This window comes from Camarhynchus parvulus, chromosome 3 (genome assembly GCF_901933205.1).
Source record: "Camarhynchus parvulus chromosome 3, STF_HiC, whole genome shotgun sequence".
In the NCBI taxonomy this organism is placed as follows: Eukaryota; Metazoa; Chordata; class Aves; order Passeriformes; family Thraupidae; genus Camarhynchus; species Camarhynchus parvulus.
Window position 1 is genome coordinate 68,337,476 of NC_044573.1, and position 26,636 is coordinate 68,364,111.

General features: G+C 38.1%; 1 protein-coding gene across 3 annotated transcripts in view; it reads right to left on the reverse strand.

Moving 5' to 3' along the window:
- AFG1L (AFG1 like ATPase) overlaps positions 1 to 20,369 on the reverse strand; it is a 59,977-nt gene extending 39,608 nt beyond the window's left edge. Inside the window, exons 1-5 of one of the 3 annotated variants that reach the window (XM_030945121.1) lie at positions 20,267 to 20,369; positions 13,552 to 13,775; positions 6,345 to 6,396; positions 5,646 to 5,747; positions 4,244 to 4,374 (exon numbers count right to left, since the gene is read on the reverse strand). In XM_030945121.1, the coding sequence (XP_030800981.1) occupies positions 4,244 to 4,374; positions 5,646 to 5,747; positions 6,345 to 6,396; positions 13,552 to 13,775; positions 20,267 to 20,354 (597 nt within the window). In that variant the 5' untranslated portion in view covers positions 20,355 to 20,369. Of the gene's footprint in view, positions 1 to 4,243; positions 4,375 to 5,645; positions 5,748 to 6,344; positions 6,397 to 13,551; positions 13,776 to 14,685; positions 15,064 to 20,158 lie in introns of those variants that run through there. The other 2 variants (XM_030945120.1, XM_030945122.1) reach the window with 2 other exon arrangements.
- Positions 20,370 to 26,636: the final 6,267 nt, after the last annotated feature.

Genomic DNA, 26,636 nt, shown 5'->3' on the forward strand with positions numbered 1-26,636 from the left:
ATTTTGGCTTGCCAAAACAGATCCCAGTTCTGAGGAAATAAACCAGTGGTGGCATGCTGGGAGTTACATATTCCCATTACACAAGAGATTGACAGATTGCTGAGCTTTCACCACCTTAGATGTGTATGCTGTGATATCAACACATATCATGTGCCACCACAGAAAGTTGTACCCAGCATAATGTTTTCTTCTACTCCATCCCCTCCATCCCCCATAATTCTCCAATTTCTAAATTACTTTTCAGTGCAGAAAAAAAAGAAAGGTAATACTACACTAGAAACTTAGGTAAAAGACTTAGGTTCCATTTCTGGCAGTTAGTTTTGAAGCAATAACATTCTTAATGAACAATACATAAACACTAGCTTCCTTCTTCCAAAGATTTTTTCCTATTTTGCTCTACTAATGCCTTAATATGGATTTTTTCCTTTATAAAAAACAAACTTTTCCACAATTACACATGCCTCACATTTGCACATCTCTGCTCCCTAAGAGCTGATATTAAAAAAAAAAAGTAATTCACTATCATACCATATGTTTTACACACTTGCTTATGTTCACTTATCAATAATTTATTTCTTCTGGATACTACAATTCAGGAACTTCTGGCATTCCTAAGAACACAAGACACACAAGGAATCACTATAGATGCGCATCTTAGGGGTAACTGAATTTCTTGTGCCACAAAGCACACCTAAAAGCCAAATTTTAAAATTCTATTATAGAAATAACTTTGTTACAAACCTTTTTGTTTAATCGTACTACAAAGCATGCTGCCTTCAGCAAACAGGGAATGAAAGAGTAATAATGCTCACATAAAAAACCGAATAGCATTCTCCTATTAATGAGCACTGGGTTTCGATGCAGAATTCTGAGCTCCATTACAAAAAAAAGGAAAAGAAAAACACAAAAAAACCCCAACAATAACACACCAAAAAAAACCCAAAAAACAAAAAACCAACCAAGCAAACAAACAAACAAACCCAACAAACCTCTTGAAAGTTTTGTCAAAAAGCAAGAGCCATTTTGAGGATCAGGATGCAATGCGAGCTCTTTTTATCTAATACACTTTAGGAAAGATAAAAAATTTCTACAAGGTAAAGCAGGTAGAAGACAGTAACTAAAGGATTGTAAGTTCTCATGGTTTTCACTTCATCCAGCATTTATTGCAACTGATAACAAAAGCAAAGTCTACAAATTACGAATAAGGAAAGCCTGCTAGAGGAGAGAATGGAGAAATTTCATTAGCATTTAAGAGAAAAAGGAAAAAAAAAGCAAAGACACTAGACTAATAGTTAATTTACATGTTTAAGTGCCTGAGACTCAGTCAGCCACTGATTGGTACAGTTCCACGTAATGAATGACAAACATAAGCATGTATTATCAGCAATTAGTATTAGCACAAAAATAAGAGCCTAATTTTTATTAGAGGTTTTTAATAGAATGCAGGTTAGTAAAAACTCCCTAAATTGCTAGTTCACTTTTGTAGTCCAGATGGTACCATTGGTACCTTAAGGTTAACACTGCATCATCTCTCAGCTTCCCAAGAAAGACAGACTCTGGTTTTATTACCAGTATTAACATAGGTTACAGTCCTGTGCCAAAATTAGAGCTTCTAACCACCTGTGTATAGTTATTTGGTCACTGCTAGCCACCCCTGTGCTCTGAAATATCATCATTACAAATGGCTTAATTTTAGGGTTTTTCTTCAAAATGAAGACATTTTCAGAATGGCTTAAGAGTTCTGTGATTAAAAAAAGACTTCAATACTTCCAGAGAACTGTATGACAAAGATCAGTAAGACATAGCAAGGCTTTAACAACCTGACAGCCTGGGGCTCAGGCAACTGCTGACAAAATCCTGCTTCAAAATGGACAAACACAGAAGCATAGTGCTGTCACTGAGGTCCTGGCCATCACACAGTATTTGCACAAAGAAACATTAAAACATTTTTTTTAAATACAACAATACTTTAGAACACAGAAAATTACTTTTAAAAGAAGTACTGAAATATTTTTCTAGATCAATTATTTAATTTTCCACTTGCTTAATAGTTCTCTAAGTTTTGCAGGAAGATTAACTTCAGAATACTTCTATTTTGCTTTAGCCCATTGTCAATGAGGAAAATGCAACCTCAACAATGCTTTTGTCTTCTGAAGTTCTGCATTTGGTTTCCTCTGCAAAATGAGCATTAACAACACGTTCTGCTGTCCCCGTTTAAAATATCATTCATCCATGTTTCTGTTCTTAAGATAAATGAATAATTAATTTCAACTTATTCTCCTTTTTTTTTTTGTTCAGCAGGCATCTGAAAGCAACTTGAAGTGTTTAAAGCAAATCTCAATAGTTTTCTGATGTTGTCTCCACACACTATTATTTTGCCAAAACAACCTCACTTTTCATCTGTCAAAACAGAGAGCTGCTTTGTCCACAAGTCAGAGCAGTGTATGTTCTAAGCCTGCAGCTCTTTCCAGTTTCATTTTAATCTAGCAATTCTTTAAGTACTAGTAAATCAAACTGCAGGGAAATAAAGCCATGATCTCCACTGCAGAAATGAGCCGCAAATATCCCAAATTAAATATGGCTTCTTATTATTAATATTAACTGTCTCACCATCTGAGCTCCCCTTCCAGTCACTGCACTACTTTATGACTATTTAAGCAGAGGGTTTCTTATCCCAAATTCATTGCCTTCTGAAAAAATTCAGAAAGCTGGAACTCCTCTTATCAGGCAGAACCTGTGTAGAGTTCCACGTTACAAATAATCAGGCAAGAAATCCAGCCGCTCAGAATTCTGTGAATGTAGAATATCAGTATATCCAAACCAAGTAGATCTTAAAAATTCATTTATTAATGCAAAGTCTTGGAAACACATTTAAAATGTATAGTTCTTGTATTAATTTCCCAACTGCGACAGTTCAACAGAACAGATGATTTTTATAACTGAAGTCATTGGTGTGCCTCAACCAAGTCAGCAGGGGGAGCAGGCAATCAACTTGGGAACAAAATATACCACAGTCTCTCCCTTTAAAATGTGGAAATATGACAGACAGTCTGTAAACACCACAGTACTACCACGTGAAAGCAGCGAGCATTTATACAGAAAAGCAGGTATTTATACTAATACACGGTAAAGCCATTTTCTACCATTTGAGCATTTAATGCTGTGGCAATTATCACTTCCCTCTCCAAACCTTCTCATTTCTTCATAGTGTAAGTACAGTTGTCTCTGTATTTAGATTTTACACTCAGGTTTTGGAAGCCCAGCATAACCATATTCACTGGACAGAGCACAAATTAAATGATCAAGCAGCACCAATTGCAATGACCCCACACATTCTGAAACCAGTCCTGCCTGAAAAATGCAGGAGAAATTTAAAACAAGAACAACTGTCACTTGACCAGAAGTCTCTTCATGGGAGCCGACCATAGAACAGTTATTTCCTCAAGTGTGCAGGTTTGCAAAATAACAGCTAGGAGACATAAACTGCTCCCTCTATTTCAGAAATGTATTAATTTAACACCACAACAGACAATTTCATTTAATAGATTATTTAACTATTGGTGATTCAAGAACTAACACAGATCTGTTCATATCTTGCTCTGCATTTTCTCTCTGAATTAAAAAGTATCTCAGCTGGTTAAAGCTGCCAAATACCTCTAGTTTTTTTTACTAAACATTTTTATAAAGAATTTTACATTTAAGTTGGTGACATTAACATTCACAAACTGTGTAAAACCAATGAAATAATCAAGTTAGCTTGGGCAAAGATCATTTTATAAACTTATTTTTAATTTTCACATTTAATTCAATAGAAGATTCTTAAAATCCTTAATCACATTGAGAGTGTTTGTTGCATTATATGAACTACAAAACCAAAGATCAGTGGCAAGCAAGCATCAGGTGGCACTGTACAGACTCAGTACAGGATGATGGTCCCTGTCCTGAAGAATTCATGAGCCTCTAGACAAACTGTAATACCTCCTTGTATGATCAATGACCAGACTCGTAAACAAAAGCACTGTAAGGGGACTTACACTGCTAACTTGCATCTTGTCTGTTGTGGGAAAAAACCCCAAAACCTACCATCTTCAAAACTGTAAAGTGACTTCTAGTCTTTAACTTCTACCAGTCACTACTGGCCAGTGATTCAAATACTGTATTAGCAGTAACAAGTATTGTATTTTAAGATCAAAAGTAATTTTATGAAGTTTCCCTTGAAATGAAGGAGTAATCTATGACTCACCTGAAACTCATCAAAACACAGGAGAGCAGCCTCTCTGCTTATTTCCTCTGCCACAGGTGCAATTGGGTCGTATGATTTGGCCATAAATCCTGCTTTTCTCTTTGGTAAGTTCTGCTTAAGGCGATGTATTCCTTAGATGATAAAAGGGAAAAGAACAAATATTTATTTTTTCTTTTTCTAAGATAGGAAGAACAAATTATTTAGCTAACAAATAAAAAGTAAACTAGTCCAGTAAAAATAAGAAAGCATCAAACTTAATCCAGTTTCAAGAGGCTAAAACACTTTACAACCACATCCACCTAACAGTTAAAAGCTCGCAGATTTTGTGATTCTTATTTTGTTTAGAAGGCTGTAAAACAAATGTCAAAAACATCTTGAATGCTATGCACTCTGTCTTCTATAAACTGATACAAATTGCAGTTTTATCTTGCTCTGAAGGTATTCTTAGAATGCATTTAGCTAAAAGAAGGCAGATGTAGCAAAGCAGTTATACTTCAACATGTGAAGATGATGATAATGGCGTAAGGTAAGAATTTTAAATCCATACTTTACTGTCTCATGGATTGTATTGCACCTGACTATAAACAAAGATGCAGGAAAAAAAGGATCCTGCAGAAGGAAGCTACCCTTGTTAAGATTAAGCACAAACGACAAGAAATGGAAACAGAAAATCTTAAGTGACCCAGAAATGATTGAAAAGTGGGCACTAAAAAGTGGCTCGAGTTATTTACACCAGTGAAAGCTTCCCAAGAAAAATGCAGCTGTCACAACACTTGTAAAATAAAGCAATAGGTAACAATTTGACAGTATTTTAAGGTCACCAAATTTAGAAACAGAGGCAAGTTTTAAAATCTTTAGAACAGCATCCCTGTCAAAACACAACGCCTTATTCAGCTGATCAGAAAATTTTCTGAAACTTGGGATGTGCTTCTTTCTATTGCTTTTTTCCTGTAAATTACTGACAGTTATTACTAAGTTACTCAAACAGAATAGGTCCCATTCTCCTTGGCATTTTTATCTGATTTAGTCATTGCTTATTCAAAATACAGAGTGAGTTTAACCTTTCCATTTTCAGTTTTAGCAATTGCCTTCTTTAGATTTCAGGTAAGCTAATTGGCACCTGGAAAACGTTTAGTTAAGGATTTCATTCTAAGCAATATACTCAAGTTATACATACAACCAGGTATGTATATTTTTCTTTCAGAAAAGATGCTTGAAAAATAATATGCAATTAATATCTATGCCGCTACTAGCATGCACTAACTTTTCTCCTATTTTTTTTACTTTTCTTTATGCTTAAATATTTAAATAAAGTTACACTGATTAATATGAATATGAGACAGACTTTTTAATAGATACTGTATTTTATAAAATTCTTGTCAATACCTGTGTCTGCACTTACTCTGGTGTACATCCAACATGAAGCCATGGAAATGGACTCTCTTTTTCTTTTCTACTTCTAAGTGAGAATAGAACATGTCCATCACCATTGTCTTTCCTGTGCCTTCAAGTAAGAACAATAAAAATCACTCAAGAGGTAGTTAATTTAAGAGCAGTATGTACTGATTACAGTAATGACTGTTTGTCAGCTTGGCCCTAATGAAACTCTAATTTTCCACAGGGTAAGTACAAGACCAGACTGCTGTGAGGAGCAGTTATGTTTTCTGTTCAAAAACTTGGAACAACTACATTTTTATTTTTCTGTTTTAAAATACAGACATGGCCCAAAGGTTGCACAAATTACTCTCCATACACCCATAAAACATGTTAGCATTTCATTTAGAAAGCAAGTATGTTTTCATGCTGCACTGTAACAATGAGAATATATGAACTCTCTCCCACAACCAGTTCCCAAATTCTTAAATTGCATTCTTAAATATAAGAGAATGGGTAATGCTGAAAACAACTACACACAGTAATGTGGTCCAATCCAACAGCTTCCAGCATTCAGAGTGTAATTATATTAAATAACATCATGATGTTACATCCAGTAGGATCCATTAAACCAATAAAGCTACATAAACATACAGCTTTCAGACACTTCAGAATTCAAATAGACATGAATTTAGAAAAAATTCTGTTGGATGCAAATGATACTTACCAACATCTCCATAGACATAAAGACCTTTTGGGGGGTTGGTTTTGGCAAAGAGCTGCAAGTCAAGAGAAAAAGAGTAGATATAGATATGGGGTAAAATAAAAGCAAGCACACGGCTGTGATAAAGTAAGAAAGCTACACACTTAAACCCAACAGTAGCACTAGGCATCAAAGTGTAACCTTGACTAAATCATTAGCTCAGAATTCATAAGTAATGTTATCATAGTGCAAATTCTATTTAAGAATCAAAACACACATGCAGGGCTTGGGATTTGGGTTTTCTTAGATCACTGTGAAAATATCCCATCCCCAGCCCTAGCACATGTGCCTTTTTATCACAACACATAAAATGATTCAATGTTTCCAAATCCACCACCATCAAAACAAATCCTTTGCCTCATTAAGCCATTTGAGCAAATAGTCTTAGAAAAAAAGGATATAAAGTTAAGCAATATGGTACTATGCATAGATATATGCACTAAATACCTATTAGAGCAGGTCTGCTAAAGAGATAAAGTATTAGGACTCAGAAAATCAGTACTGCAAAGCCCATGAACATTGCACATCCTATTCTCTCAGCTTTGAATATTAAACCCAAAATTATCTCTGGTTTAAACATGATAAAAATCAATAGAGTCACAGTAAAAATATGTATCTATATGCACATGCATGTGTCTGTATATGTATAAATATATAAGCATATAAAAATATACTTTCAAAGTATGCCTTTTATTAACCATTTTTTCAAGTGAGTTACTTTCATCTAGAATGAATATTGCTTAAAAATGTTAAATTTATTAATATTCTTCAGGACATATGTTATGACACCTGATATCTATTTAACTCAAGTATATATTTTTATGCAAAAACTTCCACTAATGCTAAGACTTTCAATTTGGAATAGTCCTCTTTCCCTTTCCCCCAGTACTGTGCACAGCCACTTCCAAGTATAATTCAAAAAAGAAACAATTTCTAAAAAACTGGAAATCTGACCAAAATTCAATCAAATCCATGAAACTGAATTGACATCCACAAAACACACTGCAGAAGAGTATTTGCTTATTTTAAAGCACTCCACTTTCAGAGTTCTATGGGCTAAGCCAACACAGAAGAAAATTGAAATTGCAACCCTGTGGTCTCATTTGGAGCTGGGTAATTGATAAACAACTTGAATCTAAAGCACTTTTTGAAAATACAGTGCTGTGGTAAAGAAATAGAGGAGTCAGTACAAAACACTAATTAAATATAAAAGAAAATGCATGACCAAAAAGTAGAAGGGTAATATCTCGGGTCTACAGTACCAGCTCACTCAGAAAATATGCAAGCATGGCTCTTACACAAGAGCCCCTTTTAGATTTAATTTAGATCTCTATTAATAGGGTAATCAAAAATTTGTATCATCAATCTCTGGCTGGAAAGGGTTTCAGATGTTTGGAAACTATTTCATTAATTGACAAGGATGCAGCTATTTGCTAGTACTTTGAAAGCATTGTAAGACAATTTAGTTGTTGGATATTTTTCAGCGTGTACTTTTTAAAGAGTTTGTGCTCAATAAAACTACTGATGCTCAAAGTTACAGGAGAAAAGAAGAAACAGACAAAAATCCAAATGAGACATTTGCAAAAGAATTTCTTTGGATTTAGTTTTAGATTACCAACAATCACTTTAACAATATAATAGACTATAATATTCAAATTATTATACAGAAAGGCTGTATTAATGTGATTTGCAGTTTCACAAGAAGCAGCACAAAGCCAGAAAAACAAATCAATGTGTAGAGTACAACTGCACCTGTTTTTGAAAAGGTTATACAACCAGAACAAATAAAAATGCCTACATTCTTATACCAATATTTTCATTATAAAGCTTTTATTAATTACATTTAAGTACTTTAATATTTGTCTTTTTAGGCATATTTATTTCCAGATAACATGTTACACAAAAAGGAACTTTTGTTTTGACTAAAGGAAACAAATATAATGGCTTGGCCTCCCTAAAAGTTGGGTTTAAAAATTTAAAATTGTTTCCCTTTGAAGGCAGCAATTTTTGAGCGATATCTGCTATCTGCTAAAAAGCATGGATACTGTGGCAGAGCCAAGTATATTTGCTGATCATCTCTAAAAACAAATCAAATGTCAGAAAACCTTTTTTCCTGTTTCAGCAATTAAAGAAGTTTGTAGAAAATATTTCACATATAATTCTAAACATCACACTATTGATAGCTTTAGGATAATGACTTCCTCATTCCTGTCATATATTATATAACCCTAATAATTTGTTTTTATATTGTTTGGTTGTTCTGGTTTGTCCTTTTTTCTTAACATACATTTTATTTCAAAAAAGTAAAACTTTATCAGTAGATTTTTTTAACACTGACAACTCACATATCCTACCAGTCTCAAGCTATTTTGCATGACCATAAAATGGATTTTTTTTCTTTTTGTTTTAGTTATTCTAATGCATCTTCTGAAGCCTGGAAGCTGTCTAAGAAAAAGGGAAACCTCCACTAGGATTGTTGATAAAATCCCATCAACATTTGATACAATTTAAATCACAGCAAGCAGCCAGTCAATGGTATGTGGGGGCAAAGAAAGCAGAATACTGATCTTGGTTCTATGCAAACATACATTCTGCAAGAAGGAGGGAGGAGATCTCAGGCAGAAGATCCTCCAGATATCCTAAAATAAGGACATTCTACTTTATTTCAGGCAGGAAAGGGAGAAAAGTAGGAAATCTAGGAAGACAAACTAAATTAATGATTTCTCCTTGCTCATTTCCATATTATCCTGAGGTACATTTGGAGTCTCAGCATAACAATGTTAAATTTGTTGACAATATGTTTTCTTTGACAACAGTGGTAAGATTTAAGTATGTTAAAGTTAATACTTTAGAGGTACTCACTCAAAGATATTAAGTGATACACAAAATTTGAGTTTGAAGGGGAGAATATCTTTAGTAACATGCAATGTCTTCCCACCTTCTCCCCTGCTCAGACACCAGAAGAAAGCAACTCATTTCCTGGCAGTATTTACACCCTGATTGGAAAAACCTGTAAGTGCAAATGCATGTCAATACTAAGATGGTTAATTAAAATATGCAAAATTCAAGATGAGTCTCCCAACAGCAGATATTTTTTTAAATCCTAACAAAACTGTCTCTTTCTCCCACTATTTCAAGTCTCCTTTTTGGCTGTTGTTGTAGCTGAAGACATATTCAAGGTCTTGAATGGTGTTTACTATTGTTCATACCTCTTTTCAAAACATGACCTCACTTATAATTGAGCTTATTTCAAGTCATTAGCACAGCAACTCAACAACTCTTAAGATGTCCCAATTGGTATTATTTTGAAAAGCTGGGGATCTGAAATGTCTATGCAAACTCTTACAGCCTTGAACTTCAATTCAGAGGATCTCAAAATATCTCAACATACAAGGCCATGCTTTCACCAAGTTGAAGATCAAAGTCCTTGTTCAAATTTGAGGAGTAATTTTAAAAAACAGAAGCCTGCTTGGTTGGCAGCAAGACTAATTGTTTTTTCCCCTGAGATTCATTGTAAGCTGATGTCCCAAAAAACCTACATCATAACAAAATAGAGTTTTATTCCCATGAAGAAAATTGTGTCTGGTGTGTCTGTGTGCCCCAGACTACTCATTTCAAAAAGGCTTGGCCTGTGAGCTAACACAAGTGTTCTGGGTAAAAAAAAACCTGAAAGGTCTCTATTGTATCTGATATAAATATTTGCTCCCTAATCCTACTTTTACCACAGTTTAGTGAATAAAACTATTTAGAGAAAAAGTGAGAAAGAAGAACCAAGCTAAAACCAAAGCAGACCATTCTTGTAAGAAGAATGGTTCAGAAGTGCAAGAAGTTTCTATTTCTGGAATAGTTTCTGTTGTTTTGGAAGAGGCTTCTGCAATTCTATCACAGAAGAAATCAAGCAATAAAATAAGGAATATCAGACTACAGAAGAGGCTGGTAGAGAGAGGTTTCTCTTCCACTGCTCCTTTTTCTTCACCGCAACCTCTCAACTACATTCCCTTCAATAACAGAGCCAGAAAAATGAGCACACTTGAAATGACAAGCACCATTATTTTTTTAAAGCTGCCAGTATATTAATTTCTTCTCAGAACAGGAGATTTCATACCAAAAATGGGCTATTCAAGTTTCTAGAAACCTCCTGAAAAAGCAAGAAGTCAACTTACAAAATACTAAGTCTAACTGATAAAGCATTTTATTTTTTCAAAATATATCCTTAGTTAGTTTAAAATACAACAACTTGTTTAATTTACATCTACTAAAACTCATCAAAGACAAAACAGAAAGGAAATCCAATGGTTTTACTACAAAAATGTGACAGTATTCAAAGTTACAAAGTACCTGGCCTCCATGAGAGGAGACTGCCAACAAGCTATTCACAAATACAGGATTTACCTGCATCATTAGTATTTCCCGGAGAAGCCTTCTACTGGTCAGAATGAATTCCACCCATAAACCTACACAAATCCTATTCAACCAGGCCAACTCCAGGCAGCAGTACACAGCACCAGCTCTTCTTGGCATGAAAAGCCTTAGCTCTATCTGAACCAAGTCGGCAGCAGCATCACTGCACTGAAAGTCCATAACAAAATACCAAGTATACTGCTTACTTAGGAAACCCCTCAACAGATACAAACATATGATAAGCATATGATTTTGCAACTACCTAGTCACATTTGTGACTTATTCTGGGGAAACCTTCATCAAGATGTTGATTACAACTTTGCTGAAGCAAAACCTGGCCTGCACTAGAATTTAAACTATCATCTGGTTGGCTTCATTTTATCTCATAAGGAGCTCTGTTTGAACTGGCAAATTGCTTCCTCAAATATAGCAGAAGAGGAACAAAGCTGTTGTGACTTCTTCTCCCTGAATCATGATTTCATTTAATTATATAAGCTAGCAGACTTTGACAGGTTTATGCAGAAGTCACTGCTCTCCTTTTCTGAGGTTTTGACGTATGGCATGGCACTATAGTGCTCAACCTGTTACCAATCTTAAGATTTCCATAGAAATATCAAACTCCAGAAAAAAACCCTCAAACTGCAGTAACACTTACCCCTGTAGCAAGTAGCTCTTCAGCTGCTTCTCACTGACTCATTAGTTCATCAGTGAGCCATGCAACAATTTTCAAAAGTTGGTTTAAAATTAAAGCAATGTTAAATGCAGAAGTGGAATGCTTTAAAGAAATAGGTGAAAAACACATTCTCAAGTAAAAAATGGCATTTAAGTAAGAAAGTGTCAGTCTGGCTTTACTGCAATTAGCGCTGTTACCTAGGGACATAGCAGCATCATATTTCCTAAACAGAGTAAGGTTGGTATCTGTTCTCTGCAATACAAGTTTCCTTCCCTATTCACACTTCCCAATCAAGGAATCAGTGAATAACACAACCCACATAATGCTTGATCTACAAAGCCATGACACCTGCTCTAACAACTAACAATGACTTGGGGCACTCCAGTTAACACAAGTCAGCTCTCAAAATTATTCTCCAGGGCAGCGCTTTTAGAACTTAATATCCAAATGTCCACAACTTCTTGCCAGAAAAGATCAAAATATTCTAGCCTACTGATCCTCAGGTCTGGCAGTAGAGGCAATGCCTTCATCATAACATTTTTTTCTCAGGCTTTGGCTCCCCTTACCTCGTGCTACATCATTTAGTCTTGCCCTACAATCTGCAAACATGACAGTATTTGTGCCAGGTAAGAGAACAACCTGGTATGATTAGGTAACAAGTTTAGAGTAGCATATTTAAATTTATGCTCATGAGATGAGGAGTGTGGTGCAATAAACGCTTAAAAAGGCTGACATGGAGATTTCTTAGCAAGGACTGCAAAAGACATTTATTGACCATAAATGTTAAAGCTACTTCTGATGAAAAAAAAACCCTTAAGTGATGCAAGAAAAGAGTGAAATCAAAAGAAAAACTCAGAGTCTAGCTGGGGAAAATGCTGACAGACTCCCTCCTTCCAGGGACAAGGAGATCTCTCCAGGCTGGGAAAGTGCAGGTGAGACAGCAATGTATATTTTGTCATGCTTTTTCCCCAGCACTATACTTTTATCATCAGACTCAGTCAAACACCCCACTCTTGTTGTTTCATCCTACCACAGCTTACAACTGTGCTGACTAAAATATGTCAATCAGGTGCAAATGAAGCACATTCACTGGGCATTTGTGCACATCTATGCCCAATATTTAGCAATGGATTAAATGTCTTATCTGCTTTGCTGGGTGCCACATTTGGTTTTCTGGGATATAAACTCAGATCTACAAAACAAGAGGCAAGGAAAGCTGAAGAGGGAATTCCCACATCAGTTCTAGTTGCTTCCCATGAGAACGTGCCATAGCAGTGCTATCAGTATTTGCAGGTGCAAGGCCACCAGAGCAGTAATCTGAGAATAATAGCATGACAAGAAAAGACGTGGAAAATACTATCAAAGAGAGTCTAGAAAACACTGTGTCAAGAGCTTCAGGGAAAAGTTAGAGAGATGCAACAGCTGGCTAACAGCACTGTAATTGTTAAGCCAATGTGCAACAGGGATATGTTTAAACTTTTGTAAATCCTTTGAAAAGAACTGTGATGCCCCCAAAAACACAAGAAGGGTGCAGATTATACCAAGGCCTTCTTTCCTTACCTCACCTGGAAACTAGCGACATGGAGAAGAATTGTTTTTAAAAGTCACGTCTGATACATATTATAATGTGGAATTATTTGTGGAATATCTGTTAGAACACAAAACATCAGTGTTCAGTTTATCTAATCCAAACACACAAGTATAATACCAGTGCTTGTGAATTAAAACCTGGTTTAAGCCCCTCTCTCCTAGAGCCAAATGATGTTTTTGGAAAAGTAGGCAGTGGACATAGCTAAAACCACATTAGATTTTCTTACAGAATTATTTCTGTACTTCTTTGTGGGTTCTGACTCGTATTTTAAAAAATAAAAAAAAATCTCTATTTACTCTGTCATATTTGGCTACCTCTAGAGTGCCACTGGATTTTACAAACCAAAAAAGAAAGAAGACATATTGAAACATGAAGAATCATCTATCTGGAAAGATGTATTTGCAAAAATAAGATTTGTGCTCTTGACAGAAATTTATGCATTTTAAGCACATTCTTAGGAGGAAAAATACAAATGCAAAAAATATTTTTATCATTATAAACCTCACCTGTGAAAGAACACTTTTCGAATCAATGCTGTAGCCTTTAAGGCTCTCATGCAATTTCTGCAGGTGCTGCACAACTCTCCTTTGTTGCTCATCATTCTTCAGCTCTTGATGCTTAATCAAAAAGTCATAATGTTCTAAAGGTCCATTGCAAACCTGTAAGGCTCTGGCATGAGCATCTGTAGGAGTAGCAGGGCCTGTCTTCTCATCTGCCTGAGCTGTGTAGGCTGTAAAAATAAAAGTAGCCAATTAATAGAGAAGATCTTAAAAGCATCTCCTTATAAACAACACACATTCCTAACAGTTTACACACAGACATATATACACAACTTACCTATAAAACCACTGGTTACACCTTCATTTTTCATTAATTCGATTCCTAACTTTTTACTAACTCTAGTAGTATGTTTTAACATTCTTTTATTTTATTAACAAGCACACATTCTAAGAAGTCCAGCTACAGTTAGTAAGATTTGGCTGAGCTGTTGCAAGGGAAGTTTTGACCCTTTTTTTTTTCCAAATTGGGGTAAAACAATTTAAATTTCCAAAGTGCATTTCTCTAAATAGGTAATCCTTTAGGTAAAACTTCAGAAAATATTTAAAAGTCAACAAACAAGAGACCAAACCAGGAGTTCTGTAAGGAATTTGAAACAACTTGTCAAATGCCACTCTAGGCAAGGCAGCAGCTGTGAAGCCCTGCAATGCCACTGCCTGACCTGCTGGCATTATCTTCTGCCTAGAAGGGACAGGGACAAGCCCAGAAAGGAAAAGTGTCAGAAACAAGACATTAAAAAAAAAGAAGTCGTCAGAATTGCTAGACCTAAAACAAGACGTAACTAGGGAAAGAAACAATGCATAAGATTACAAAGGCTTGCCAAATCATTAATATCAGAAACAATAGCATACATTGGAAAGTTATTAAATATCTTCTTTGCTTCCAATGTAATTTAACAGGTTAAGTATAATAAAGAAAAATATGATTTCTTAATGGGTAAAGGAATATCATGTTAATTGCAGTAACACTTTTGTCCCATAGCATTGCCATCTATAAAGTAGGAAAGAAAGTTCCAAGTGAAAGTACTTTTAAGCAGGTACAAAACAGCTGGAAAAAGGATATGTAATAAATAACTACTACACCTAAACCAAGTGTATATCTGCAGTAGAGTTTCATAGAGGGCTCAGGATCTCATCTTGGTGCAGCCCTGAATTTCCATCCATGCCATTTACAGAAAAATAGACAGACTGGGAACACAAATAACAGAAAATCAGGAGAGGGCTGCAGACACTCTGGAAGGCAAGTAAATTCTGACCAACTAGACAAATAATCTAATAAAATTAGGATGTAATTCAACAGGGACAAAGCATGCTATTTAGAGGAAATAACTAACTCAGGAGATGGGGAATGACCAGCTAAAGAGTACCTCTGCAAAAAAGGATCCAACAGCTACACCAGATCACAAAATGCCAGTGAGACAATACCATAACACTATTAGGGAAAAAATAAACTAAAATAAAATAAACACAACTCCTCCAATATAGATACACACAGAGAAAAAAACACCTGTTATATTTGATGCTGGTATAGTCTGCCCTGGAAGAAACTTTTCAATTTTCACATCATATGTTACAACAAGTATGAATCAAATGACAGAGTAAATAGAGATTTTTTTTTTATTTTTTTAAATATGAGTCAGAACCCACAAAGATGCCATAAAAGGCATAAAAAGAGTTTTAAACAGCTATAAGAAAGATAGAATATTAGAAAACAAGAAAACTGAACTAGTAGATCACATTATGTTAACTTATTGCAAGTAACAATTTCTCCTAAAAAGACAGTCACTGTTTATATCTGCAGCCAATAATTGAACCAAATTCTCTTGTTCCTGGGGAACTGAGTTGCTGCTTTGAATTACGAGTAATTAGCTCATTCCTATCCAAAGAGATCACGTAAAGAAAGTTGAGTTCAAAGTTTGTTATTGCAAAAGTGTGAGTAAAACCTGTAGAGAAGAAAAACATATAGCTGTCACCAAATACATACAGTGTACTAAGAAGATGAAAGGATATTCACATAAGGTATTTATACAGATAACTTAATAAGTGTAATTAAGGTAGTGAAATAGATTAATAGTCTAGAAGCTGTAAAACTCCCAACTATTTGGGGTGAATTTTAAAAATAAGTTTGACGAAAATCTGTCAGGAACAGGTCAGCTAATCCTGACCTGCCTCTGAAGGGAAGGGGCAAAGGAAAGATCACACATTACAGAATAGCTTGGGTTGGAAGGGAGCTGAAGTACCACCTAGATCCAACACTCCTGCCATGGGTAGGGACACCTTCCACCAGACCAGGTTGCTCAGATGATCTCTCAAAACTTTTTCATCTTGTTTTCTACTATTCCACTCCCAAAAAACAGTCTACCTCAGTCCCATGATCCATACCTCTGAACTATCTGTGCCTTTGCAATACAGTACATGATGGCCTTGAGAGCTCCAGTGTGCCCTTATATCTATAAATTCTTAAGTTCTTACTGCTTACCACAGGATCAAAGAAAAAAAAAAAAAAAGCTGATTTAGGGGTAAGAAAGGGTTTGTGGCTCATGACCTTCCTGGCCATGGACAAAGCACATCAGCAGCAGGACTGCTCAGAAGCATGGGGTTTGTCTCAGATTACATGTTCTCACAGCTAACCATCCTGGGAGTGGGAGAAAGTACTCTGTTGTTAGCATGTGACAGAGGTGGAGACTGTGCCCAAACAGCCATAGAGGGTGTCCTGACACAAATCACTCACTGCTCTCCTAATATAATATTGAACACTGGGATTAAATATCATGGGAGTGCACTACAGTACACTACCAGGAGACACCCAGTAACTGATTAAGTGATAAACTCACACCTGTAGCTGCAAAAGAAGGGCAGATGCTACTGAAGAGCATGTGGGGTTTTAGAGATAAGAGATAAGTCAACAGAAGGTACAAGTGATACAATATCCTAAGAGAGAAAAAAATGTGCACCTTCCATTCTAACCTGCATTTTGTGGAACAGATTGTAAAATCTATCACTCAATTATAGGAATCACCTATGATTCAGTGTACTAACTGTAGTCCTACAGCCCTCTTCACACTGCAAAATAGAGGTTTTCATTTATTCCTTAATGTTTCATTATCTAATCTTTGTATTACAGAAACTGCAACTCATTTATTATTTTCCCTTCTGAAGTCTTCAAGCGCCACACTCAGAAAAAGCATCCTCCACACCTATGCAGTGTTCTGGATACAACTATAGAAAACCACAACATCAATTCACTGTTCACACAGTTTTACACAGAACAGTGTAAAATTAGACATGGTTATCCATAACCTACCTTTCCCACCTTCAGGGTGCGGGACAGTGCTGGATATCACCACATTTAACCTGATGCTCCCTGCTTCTTTAGATTTGACACCAAGCTGCAACTTTTTTCCTAAATTCCTGTTCCCAAAACATACATATATCAGTATAATCTCACTTTATTTCATACCATATAATTAGGTCTTTGCATGTGCCTTTCTGCTTGCACATACAAGGATCACAGACACAGCTCCAGTGAAGACCTACCATGACACACCCAAAAAAGAAAGAAACCGGAGGGGAAAATCTCACCAAGGCAAATAAAACTTATTTTTAAAATGCCAATCTGGAATTACAAGAAAATTTCTTTCAAGTCGGAGACTTAAGACATATTTGGTAAACTGACATTAATTTACCACTGCATAGATAATTAATGCCTACATGAAATTATAAAAAATGTTCTTAACTCCAGGAACTTTCTGCTCTGGAAAAAAGCAGCATATTGGAAAACTGATCAGTGTGTTGTTGAGTTTTTCTACTGCTACTTAGAAGTGATATCTGAGATTACACAGAAAAAGGGATGTGAGTTTCAATGAACAGCTTATGAAAGTAGCAGTCACTTCTGAGGCAGGCACTAGAGTTATTTATGCAAAAAGACAAACTGAAATGGAAGTTGAGTTGTGGCATACCAAAACTGATCCTGACAGCAGCCAAGAGGTTGAGAGCACAGAAGGGTAACCAAGCTACAAGGTAGAGAATTAACACTTCCCCCTTCCTTCTTTGCTGTTAATTACTGTTTGTCTTAAAAATAGAGAACATTTCCAACTGCAAAGAAATGCAGAACTGCAAACAGTTGTGAGAACTGCATCTAAACCAAACTCTTGTAGATGACAAATGCAAAAACATTCAGTACCCCAAAATCACCCAAGTGCCACCTTTGCTGACAGTCATGATCAAGAAGCTGGAATAGCTTCTACTAAATCAGTGTTAATGCATCGTACAAGGATCACATCTGCTTAATTACTGCTCTGCCAGCACAATCTGCCTTGAGAGCTTTTCACAAACCCTGGGATTTGGGTGGAGAGAGGGGAAAAAAAGTCATAGAAACCAACTTTTAAAAACTGTCATGCTTTCAATAATCCAAGCTGAAGTTCAGAATATCAGTTTGGGTCACAATGAAGCCAAACTGCTTCAAACCTTGAAGCTCTTAGTGTAAAGCTGTTAAAACTGCCCATGAAACACAACTGCCGCAACAGAAAAAGAGGACTTGGGAGTCAGAGGGAACTTTCATCAACGGGCAGATGGTGGTATCAAAGACCTAAACTCAAGATTAAGCCAGTAATAGAACTGCTGCAAAATGTTTCCTTCTTAGATGACACCACAGTGACGAGGAAGGGCAATGGTACAGTCTTGCAGCTCCAAAGGTTATTTTCCTGTGTGAAAATAGGAGCAAAGATAGCAAAATATCAGAAAGAATTTATTTTCATATTAGTATCTGTAAGCAATAATCATGTTCTCTTGTCTCATTTTTTGTTAAATATATATGCAAGTTTTGCAGAATCAGTCTCAAATAGGTAAATTGCCCCATGATGTACAAGGATTTGGATAAATTATGTGTTAAAGTTAAGCACATGAATAAACCTACAGAAGAACAAAGACTTGTCATGTAAGCTTCTTGGGAAAGAGATCATGTGCTAGGTATAAAGCTAAAAATACATTTATAGTCCTATAATACACAAATGCTCCTTTCAAAATATTGCACTATGATTAATGACAAGAATGTAAGAGGAGGTGATCTGAAAAAATTATTTACTTTCCAGTGCTTAACAGAAAGCTTAAAAAATCAAAATCCAACCAACCATATTGGGGGGGAGGCATACACACTAAGTTATCTGCATAAATTGAAGATGTTAGGCCAATATCATGTAAAACTCATAAAAACCCCCCATATGCTGAAATTAGTGGTTCAAACCAGAAGATGCAGTTTGCAACTAAGATGTAAGGACAAGGATTTGCATTTTTGTCTCATTATATGGCCTCAGATGAATCTCTGAAGGCCATTCATTCAGGCGGCATATGACACAGTATTTAATCTTCTAGAGAAACGTGAGTTTGAACTAGAATTCTACTTTTTGCATAAGTGCCTGATACATTATTCTGCTAGATTACTTGTATTTTTTCCATGCACACCTCATTTCACAACCTGACCTATAGATGAAAGTAGGGAGAGACAAGAGAACCATACCAGTGAAACTGTGACTTTACAGATAATACTTGTCATGTCTTTACTTAATTAAGGAAAAGGTACACAACTGTGGAAAGCAAATCACAAAAACAAAGAAAAGACTATAAACCAGTGATCATAAAACCAAGATTATAAATCAATTCCATGATGGCAGCCCATCCCTGTAGTCTGTTGTCCTCAAACAACATATGCAAGGACTACCTTTTCTTTGACACAGAAGCTGACTGAAGCCTCTAAATTTGCTCAGACAACTTCTTCTGAATGCTAGTATGTTGGTTATAAAAAACAACCTACATACAGTCCAAGTGTCAGACCAATATAAAATAAAAGACATGCAACAACAGTACTACCTGCAGTGCTTGTCTGTTTTTCTTAGGATGTATAAATATTTTACAATCACAACATAATGTGTGGATGCAGACATTTATCAATCCTGGGACCCACCAGTCACTAGCAGAATTCTCACACCTTGACCAGACTGGCAGAGGACGAAGAGCTCTCACTGAAGAAAAAAGATCCCTGCTCCTAACCTAAGCCTCAAGTTAACAAAACTCTTTAAATTTTTATACTGAAGAGGCTTTCAAAGCAAGGCTGTGAGGGCGCAGCTGTCGTTCGTTATACCCCGGCGGGTCCTTGAGGGAGAACAGTCCTCGAGACACGCCAAGGCCCGGCCCAAGCGCTGCCAGCCAGCGGCGCACTCGCCGAGCCCCGGTGCAGCCGCAAGGCTTTAACGGGGCAGCACACCGAGGCCCTATTTCCCATGGAGAAAGCGGCATCACCAGCTCGGGAAGCCACGGGCCTCCTTCGCGGGTCACCCGGTGACCGGGGCCGACTCCCGGCGCCACCCCGGCAGTCAGGTCCCCTGCGGGGCTGTGTCGCGGACAAGCCCAGGAGGGGAATGCGAGGACACCGGCGGGTCACGGCAGAGCGGCGAGGCCCGTGCCTGTCCCGGCGGTTGCCGCGTGCCCTGCCCGGCACCGCCACCCACCTCCCCTCCGCCGGGGACAGACCCGCGGCACGACGAGGAGGGAAGGCACGCACCGGCTCCTGCGACCGCTCCTCGGTGCCCTTCCTGCGCGGTGCCCCGGCAGCCTGTCGCCCGCCCGGGCCTGGCGAGCCCCGGAGAGCCGCGGCGGCAGCGGCACTGACCTCTGTGCGGCGGGAGCAGGCGGCCGCGGCACCCCAGGGCCCGCAGCAGGTAGCGCGCAGTAGCCAAGGGCGACACAAGGGCCGCCATCTTCCCGGCGCGGCGGCGAGGGCGCGGGGCGCGCTGGGAAGTAGAGTCCCGCGGGGCTGTGGGGGAGCCCGTGCGCGGCCGGTGCTGGGCGAACCGCTCCCGCTGGGTCACGGAATCACAGGGTCGATTAGATTGGAAAAACCCTCTGAGATCATCGAGTCCAACCTATGACCTATCACCACAATGTCGACTAGATCATGACACTAAGTGCCACGTCCAGTCTTCCTTAAAAGCCTCCAGGGACGGTGACTCCACCACCTCCCCGGGCAGCACATTTCAATATCTAATCACCCTTTCTGTGAAGAAATTCTTCCTCATGTCCAACCCAAACCTCTTGTGGCATAGCTTGAGGCTGTGTCTTCTCATCCTGTCACTGGCTGCCTGGGAGAAGAGACCAACCCCACCTGGATAAAACCTCCTTTCAGGCAGTTAGAGAGAGCAATAAGGTCAGCCCTGAGCCTCCTTTCCTCCAGGCTGAACAAACACCCCCAGCTCCCTTAGCTGCTGCTCACAGGACTTGTGCTCCAGACCCTTCACCAGCTTCACTGACTTCCTCTGGACTCGCTGCAGCCCCTCAATGTCCTTTGTATAGTGAGAAGTACAGAACCAAACACAGGATTTGAGGCACAGCATTGCCAGTTCTGAGTACAGGGAGACGATCGCTGCCCTGGTGCAGCTGGCCGGATACAGGCCAGCATGCCAGAGTCCTTCTTGGCCACCTGGGCACACACTGGCTCATGTTGAGCCGCTGTCAACCAGCACCCCCAGGTCCTTTGCTGGTCCCTGGCTCCTTCCCCCTCTTTCCCCCCAAACTGTGCTGCAGGCAATGTGGGAGCCCCCGAGGAGCCCACCTGCCTGGCTGCTCCAGGGCTGCACTCCCTACACAGCCACTTCAGCCACTTGGTACAAATCCACTTTCCAAACCCACCTGGAGCCCCACACAACACCTTACTGCCCTCTCCATGCACTCCAGTTCAGTTTCCAAACTGAACTTCCTTGTCCGCCTCAACACAAGGAAGAGCTGTTTTACACGGAGGGTGGCAGAGCACTGGAACAGACTCCTCAGCAAGGTCATAGGCTCTCCCTCTCTGCAGACATCCAAACCCACCCGGACACGTTTCTGTGTCACCTGCTCTAGTTGACCTTAGACCTGCTAGGTGACCTGTTCTAGGTGCAATGGACTAGATGATCTCCAGAGGCCCCTTCCAACCCTACCTATTCTGTGAGTCTGTAATTTGTATCGTGCTGCATCATGCCTGTATTGGATGCCACAGCTGTCATCAGGGAGTTTTGGCAACTGAATTTGCATTTGTGGATAATTTCTGTCTTGTGCTATTTGCTTTTATCTCTAAAAACATGGACCATGAAATACTAAGGATAGATATTTGTAAAATATTAAGGACACATATCCTTGGCCAGAGTTACAACCTATCTGCACATCAGCAGTATCAGTTTCACGTCTATCAGTATAATTTTTATGCCTATGAATGTGTATTTAAAATGCAACAACAAGATATGTTAACATAAAAGCAGATTTCTCTGGAGATAATTCAAACCCTACAGCCTGATTTAGTCTCAGGGTCTGCTTAGCATACAGTAAACCTTGTCTTTGGTATCAGTTCAAATACCCAAGTGGGATTTCTGAGAACTCCTCGGGAGAATGCTGACCACCTTCCTCCTTTGGTAGGTACCTGACTGCCTTATCCAAGCCCCTCCACTGCAACTACAAAGTTCTTTTGACAGAAAGGCACAATGAAAAAAGCCTGCACTCTGAGGGAAGGGCACTGGCACTCAGGAATCACTAATCATAACATTGGCCAGCCTGTCATTCCTGATAGAAATGCACCCAAAGACCAGGTTTGGGCTTCAGGAGATGTTGTCTGCAGAACTGTGTAAGAAATAGTTTACAAAGTGTCTGTTCCTGGTAAGGCACGAAGGAAGTGCTTAAACTGACTTTTGGTTTTGTAACATCGTCATTCTAGCATTTGATTTCTGTGCAACATGAGAAAGTGAGCAAATAGTTTTCATAGAATATCAATGAACTTTTTTTAACAAAAGTATTGAAAAATGTTGCTTTAGGGAACTATGGAACAGCTTGCAAACAAAAGTTGATTATATCCTGAATAGTATTGCTAATTCTAAAAATAATGTTTATGATCTTGAAAATATTAGCAGTCATTGAAGTTACACTCTAGCACGTTCAGCTGTTTAAAATATGTAGTTGCTCCAGACACATCTTCAGCGCTATATACCTAATTAAGTAGTGAATTAAAGTGCCTATTTATCACATCCTAAAAGAGCTGTTTTCAGTGCATTTTCTTTCATCTTCCCTCTATTGGGCATTTATTGGTTTTGACTCATTCCAGCATATTATAGCTATCAACACCTGTGCCCATTTAGGAATGAATTCCAGTACAAATCATAGTGAATTGAATAGGCATCTCAAAGATGCATCACAATTGTTGCAATATATTTAGAAACTCAAACAAGGAAACAAACAAATTCTGTAAAAGTGATTTAAATAACAAATAAGTTATCTTTATAAACAGCTTATCTCCTTGAGAACAAAGAATAAACAAGGCAACAAGAGCTGGGTTTTCTTCCATTATTAACTCAGATCACAATATGAATGGGTGAAATGTCAAGAATAATTGGAGAAAATGACAGTATAATCTTCAGCAAAAACATCTGATTTATTTAAATTGTCACTGTTTTTTTCTTAACCTTGCTATGCAAGGCAGCATAGAAAAACTTCTCATTTGGATCTATTTGGACATCTTCTACTTAAATGAATAAACCCTCTGCAATGCTATGAACCTTCTATACACCGGCCAATTGAAATGCTACCATGCACTGCACTGCACATCCCAGGAACTCACTCTCCTTTGGCTGTAAGCACTTGGCAAAAGCAAGTTTTGGTGTTAACCTAAACAAACAGGACTTTCAAGTACATTTCTGTAGATTACCATGTTTATGTCCTGTAACAGGTACAGATCCATTCTGTGGTATTTTTGTACCCTTCATTTCCTGTACCTGTGGCCTTTGCCCACCTTCAAAAATGTGGCAGTGAAACTGTATAGAAATTAAATTGGCACTCGTTCAACCCTGCTGCATTGTTACTCTGCCAGCTAGCCAAAAGTGGCCTGCAACATGAATAAAACAGGAATAAAAATGAGGGGTAAAATCAAACCACTCCAAGTGTCTTCTCTGGCCTCTGGTGGTATAAATGCACTGCTTTTAGAAATATGGATATGCTGAACCCTATGGGGATGGGTCCAAGAGTCTTTGGGTCTCTTCCAGAATGAGAACGAGTTTCTGCAGAAGGAGGGCTGGGTTTACCTGACTGCAAGGCTCCAAGATATTCCCACCATGGGAAATATCTTTGGTTCCCAAACACAAAGACACTTTTGATATAGAAGAGACTATTCAGCCTACTCTGCAAAAATTGATTTTGTGGGTAGTTTTCATTGACACAGTTTCCATCAGAAGTCATTTTCCTGAGATTATGTCAAGACGCTTGGGGGTAGACTTGATATTAACCTCATCTATTTTGAGACAGTCAAATACGTTGTTAAAACTCTACTTTGTTTATAAAGAGTCAGGTTAACAAAGCTGTAAAAATGTTCCCAAAATTATGGACTTACAGCCCTTTTCACTATCTGTTTACAGTTTGCACCTCAATCAGCTCAAATAGCTCAATGTGTTAGAAATTCACTGCAGTATTTCAGCTACACAGTATCTCTCAGAATAGGAGTTCACAGTAAATGGATGTATATATAAATGTAGATATTACAAATTATGTTTAGAAGCTTAATATTACTGTCTTGCAGGCAGGAGCACAATGCAGACATTCAAACATCAGGTTTCAAAGCACTGGCAGCTACTGCAGGGATCAGGAAGTCATTTTTCCACACAAGGCATTTCACAATTAGTTCAATGCCTTGTGGGTTTTGCCTTATCCTGAGTCAGCATTCCCCACAAGTTCTAACAAAATATGCCTATGCTGTCTAAAATGTGCTAACCTGGACACTTGTCAGTAAGGCTGGAGAGTCTTAACTGGATAATGGAGAGATTTGGTTCCCTTTCCTGTTAAATGTGACTCTTTCTTTCAAATAACAAAAAAAGAAACAAGAAACTACTGGAGAAGTATTACTGCCCAAATTCCAGAAGTGATCATCCATTAATATTGCTTGTATTGGTTTGTGCTGTGAGACTCTGGTATCCATTTTGCCACTTGAAGTCATGCCAGAAAATCTTTTGTGTCATGGTTTAATAAACAAGGTGTAATAACAAATCATTGAGTACCTGATTGTTAAAGAATTTAGATTCACTAGGATTTTCACTGATATAACAGAATATACTGACTTGGAAGGGACCCAGAAGGATCAAGTCCAATTCCAAATGTTTGACCTAATCTTTGAATCTACAAACACAGCTGACCTCTCTCCCTCCAGATTTGAAATTTGGCCCAAAGTGCATGTCAGAAACAGAATTAAAACTCTTTTTTCCTCAATTTATGCTCACCTTCATGCTGAGAAATGAACCTTTCTAGCATGAAGAAACAACTACATATAGTGTAACTCTAGTCTCATGATCACAAAAAAAAACCAAACCTAGAACATGATTCAAAGTAAACAACTGCATTTTCTGAATGCAGAATGAAACAAAGAGGCTTGAAGGACTCTGCTTTTCCCCTACCTTCACTCCTTCTCCTTAGCCAGTGTGGCATTTATGCTTTCTCTTGATGTAAGGGGGGCTCTAGTCATGAAGCTGGGCATCTTCCCCTTCATCTCCCAGGTTAGAGGAATTGTATTTGACTTCAGTGGGAAAAACAGAGATGGGACACCTCATCAAGTCACTGCAACCCCTTTATACACCCATGCTGTTGACAAGTGGGGACTAAAACAGTCACTCCCTGTAGCCTCCGCAAGGCTCTCCACCACCAGTCATCCCTGACAGGAAAAGCAGACAGAATAGTGAGAAGGTGTGCTTTGAGAAAAGCATTCAGCTTAAGCCTCACTCTTAATAGCTACCCAGCATGAGAACAAATTCTTTATTCATCACAGACACAGCAACTTCCCAAATGTACAGCACTGGACACTTTTTTGTTGTTTTGAACAGATAACGAAACCAGGCTTGGCCAGGAGACAGATAACGTATTATAGTTAAGACAACACCAGTGCTCTGTTTCTGTTTCACATTTGCAGTCAGATGTGGCAGCATAGGTTGTGTAACAAACAAGAGCTTTTCCAGATGCATATGTAATCTCAGTAGAATTAATGAGAGTTTTCTTGCCTTGCAGCACAACCAGTTTAATAACTAGTATAACTCAGGTAAATCTCCCCTTCATTCCTGCTTTGTAAAACTCCTGTCAGCCTCATTTCTGTTTATAATTGGCAGCTATTACTGGAAGTAAGGAAGGTACTCTAGTACATGGGAGAAATAACACTGAAGGACTGATGACAAGAAAATTAACAGAAAAGGTACCAAGCAAATCACCCATGGTATACTGGTTATGGGGATGGAACTATTTCTGAACTTTGTCATCATCTCTGTTTTCTGATTACCTTTTTATTAACACAGACAACAGTTAACTAAACTTGCCAGATGTTAACTTTGTGTCTCTCAGATGTAATTTGTGGGCAGCCTGCCATTTTACCCACTGCCTACACAGATTTTTGGAAAAATATCATTAGTTTTCACACAGTCTCATTCAACCTGGATAGTAAAGGAACTTTACTAGAACTCTTTCATAAGAAAAGATGGAAGGAAAATGATATATGCATTTAATTATTGGAGGGGTACTTTTAACAGGTACTTAAAAAGTCTGAAGTCCTCCAAAATGATAGAAAAATTTAGAAGTAATAGCAGATTGATATAAATTCAATTCACTGACATTCTAGGTAAACATTGCACTACTTTCAGAAATACTTGTTTTATCATAACATACCACTTACTTAATCAGATAATGAGAAATAAAGATCTTATGTCTTGGAAGGGGACTATTCTGTCAGCTCTGCTTCTCCCTTTCTCTCACTCTTTCTTGCTCTCTCAAGTCATTTTAATAACTTACTCTGTAAACACTATTTTCCTTTCCTATCCTTTAAGAACTCTTATGCTTTGCAAGCTATGAGGACATAAAATCTGACCCCGCTGGTAATATTATTATTAAATGTACATAATTTGTTAAAACTGCAGTAAGTTTTAAAAGGTTTAACACTACTACAAACAACAGCGTCACCTCGATTGCAGCTTGGGTCAGCGACTTAAGACTTTCTTTTC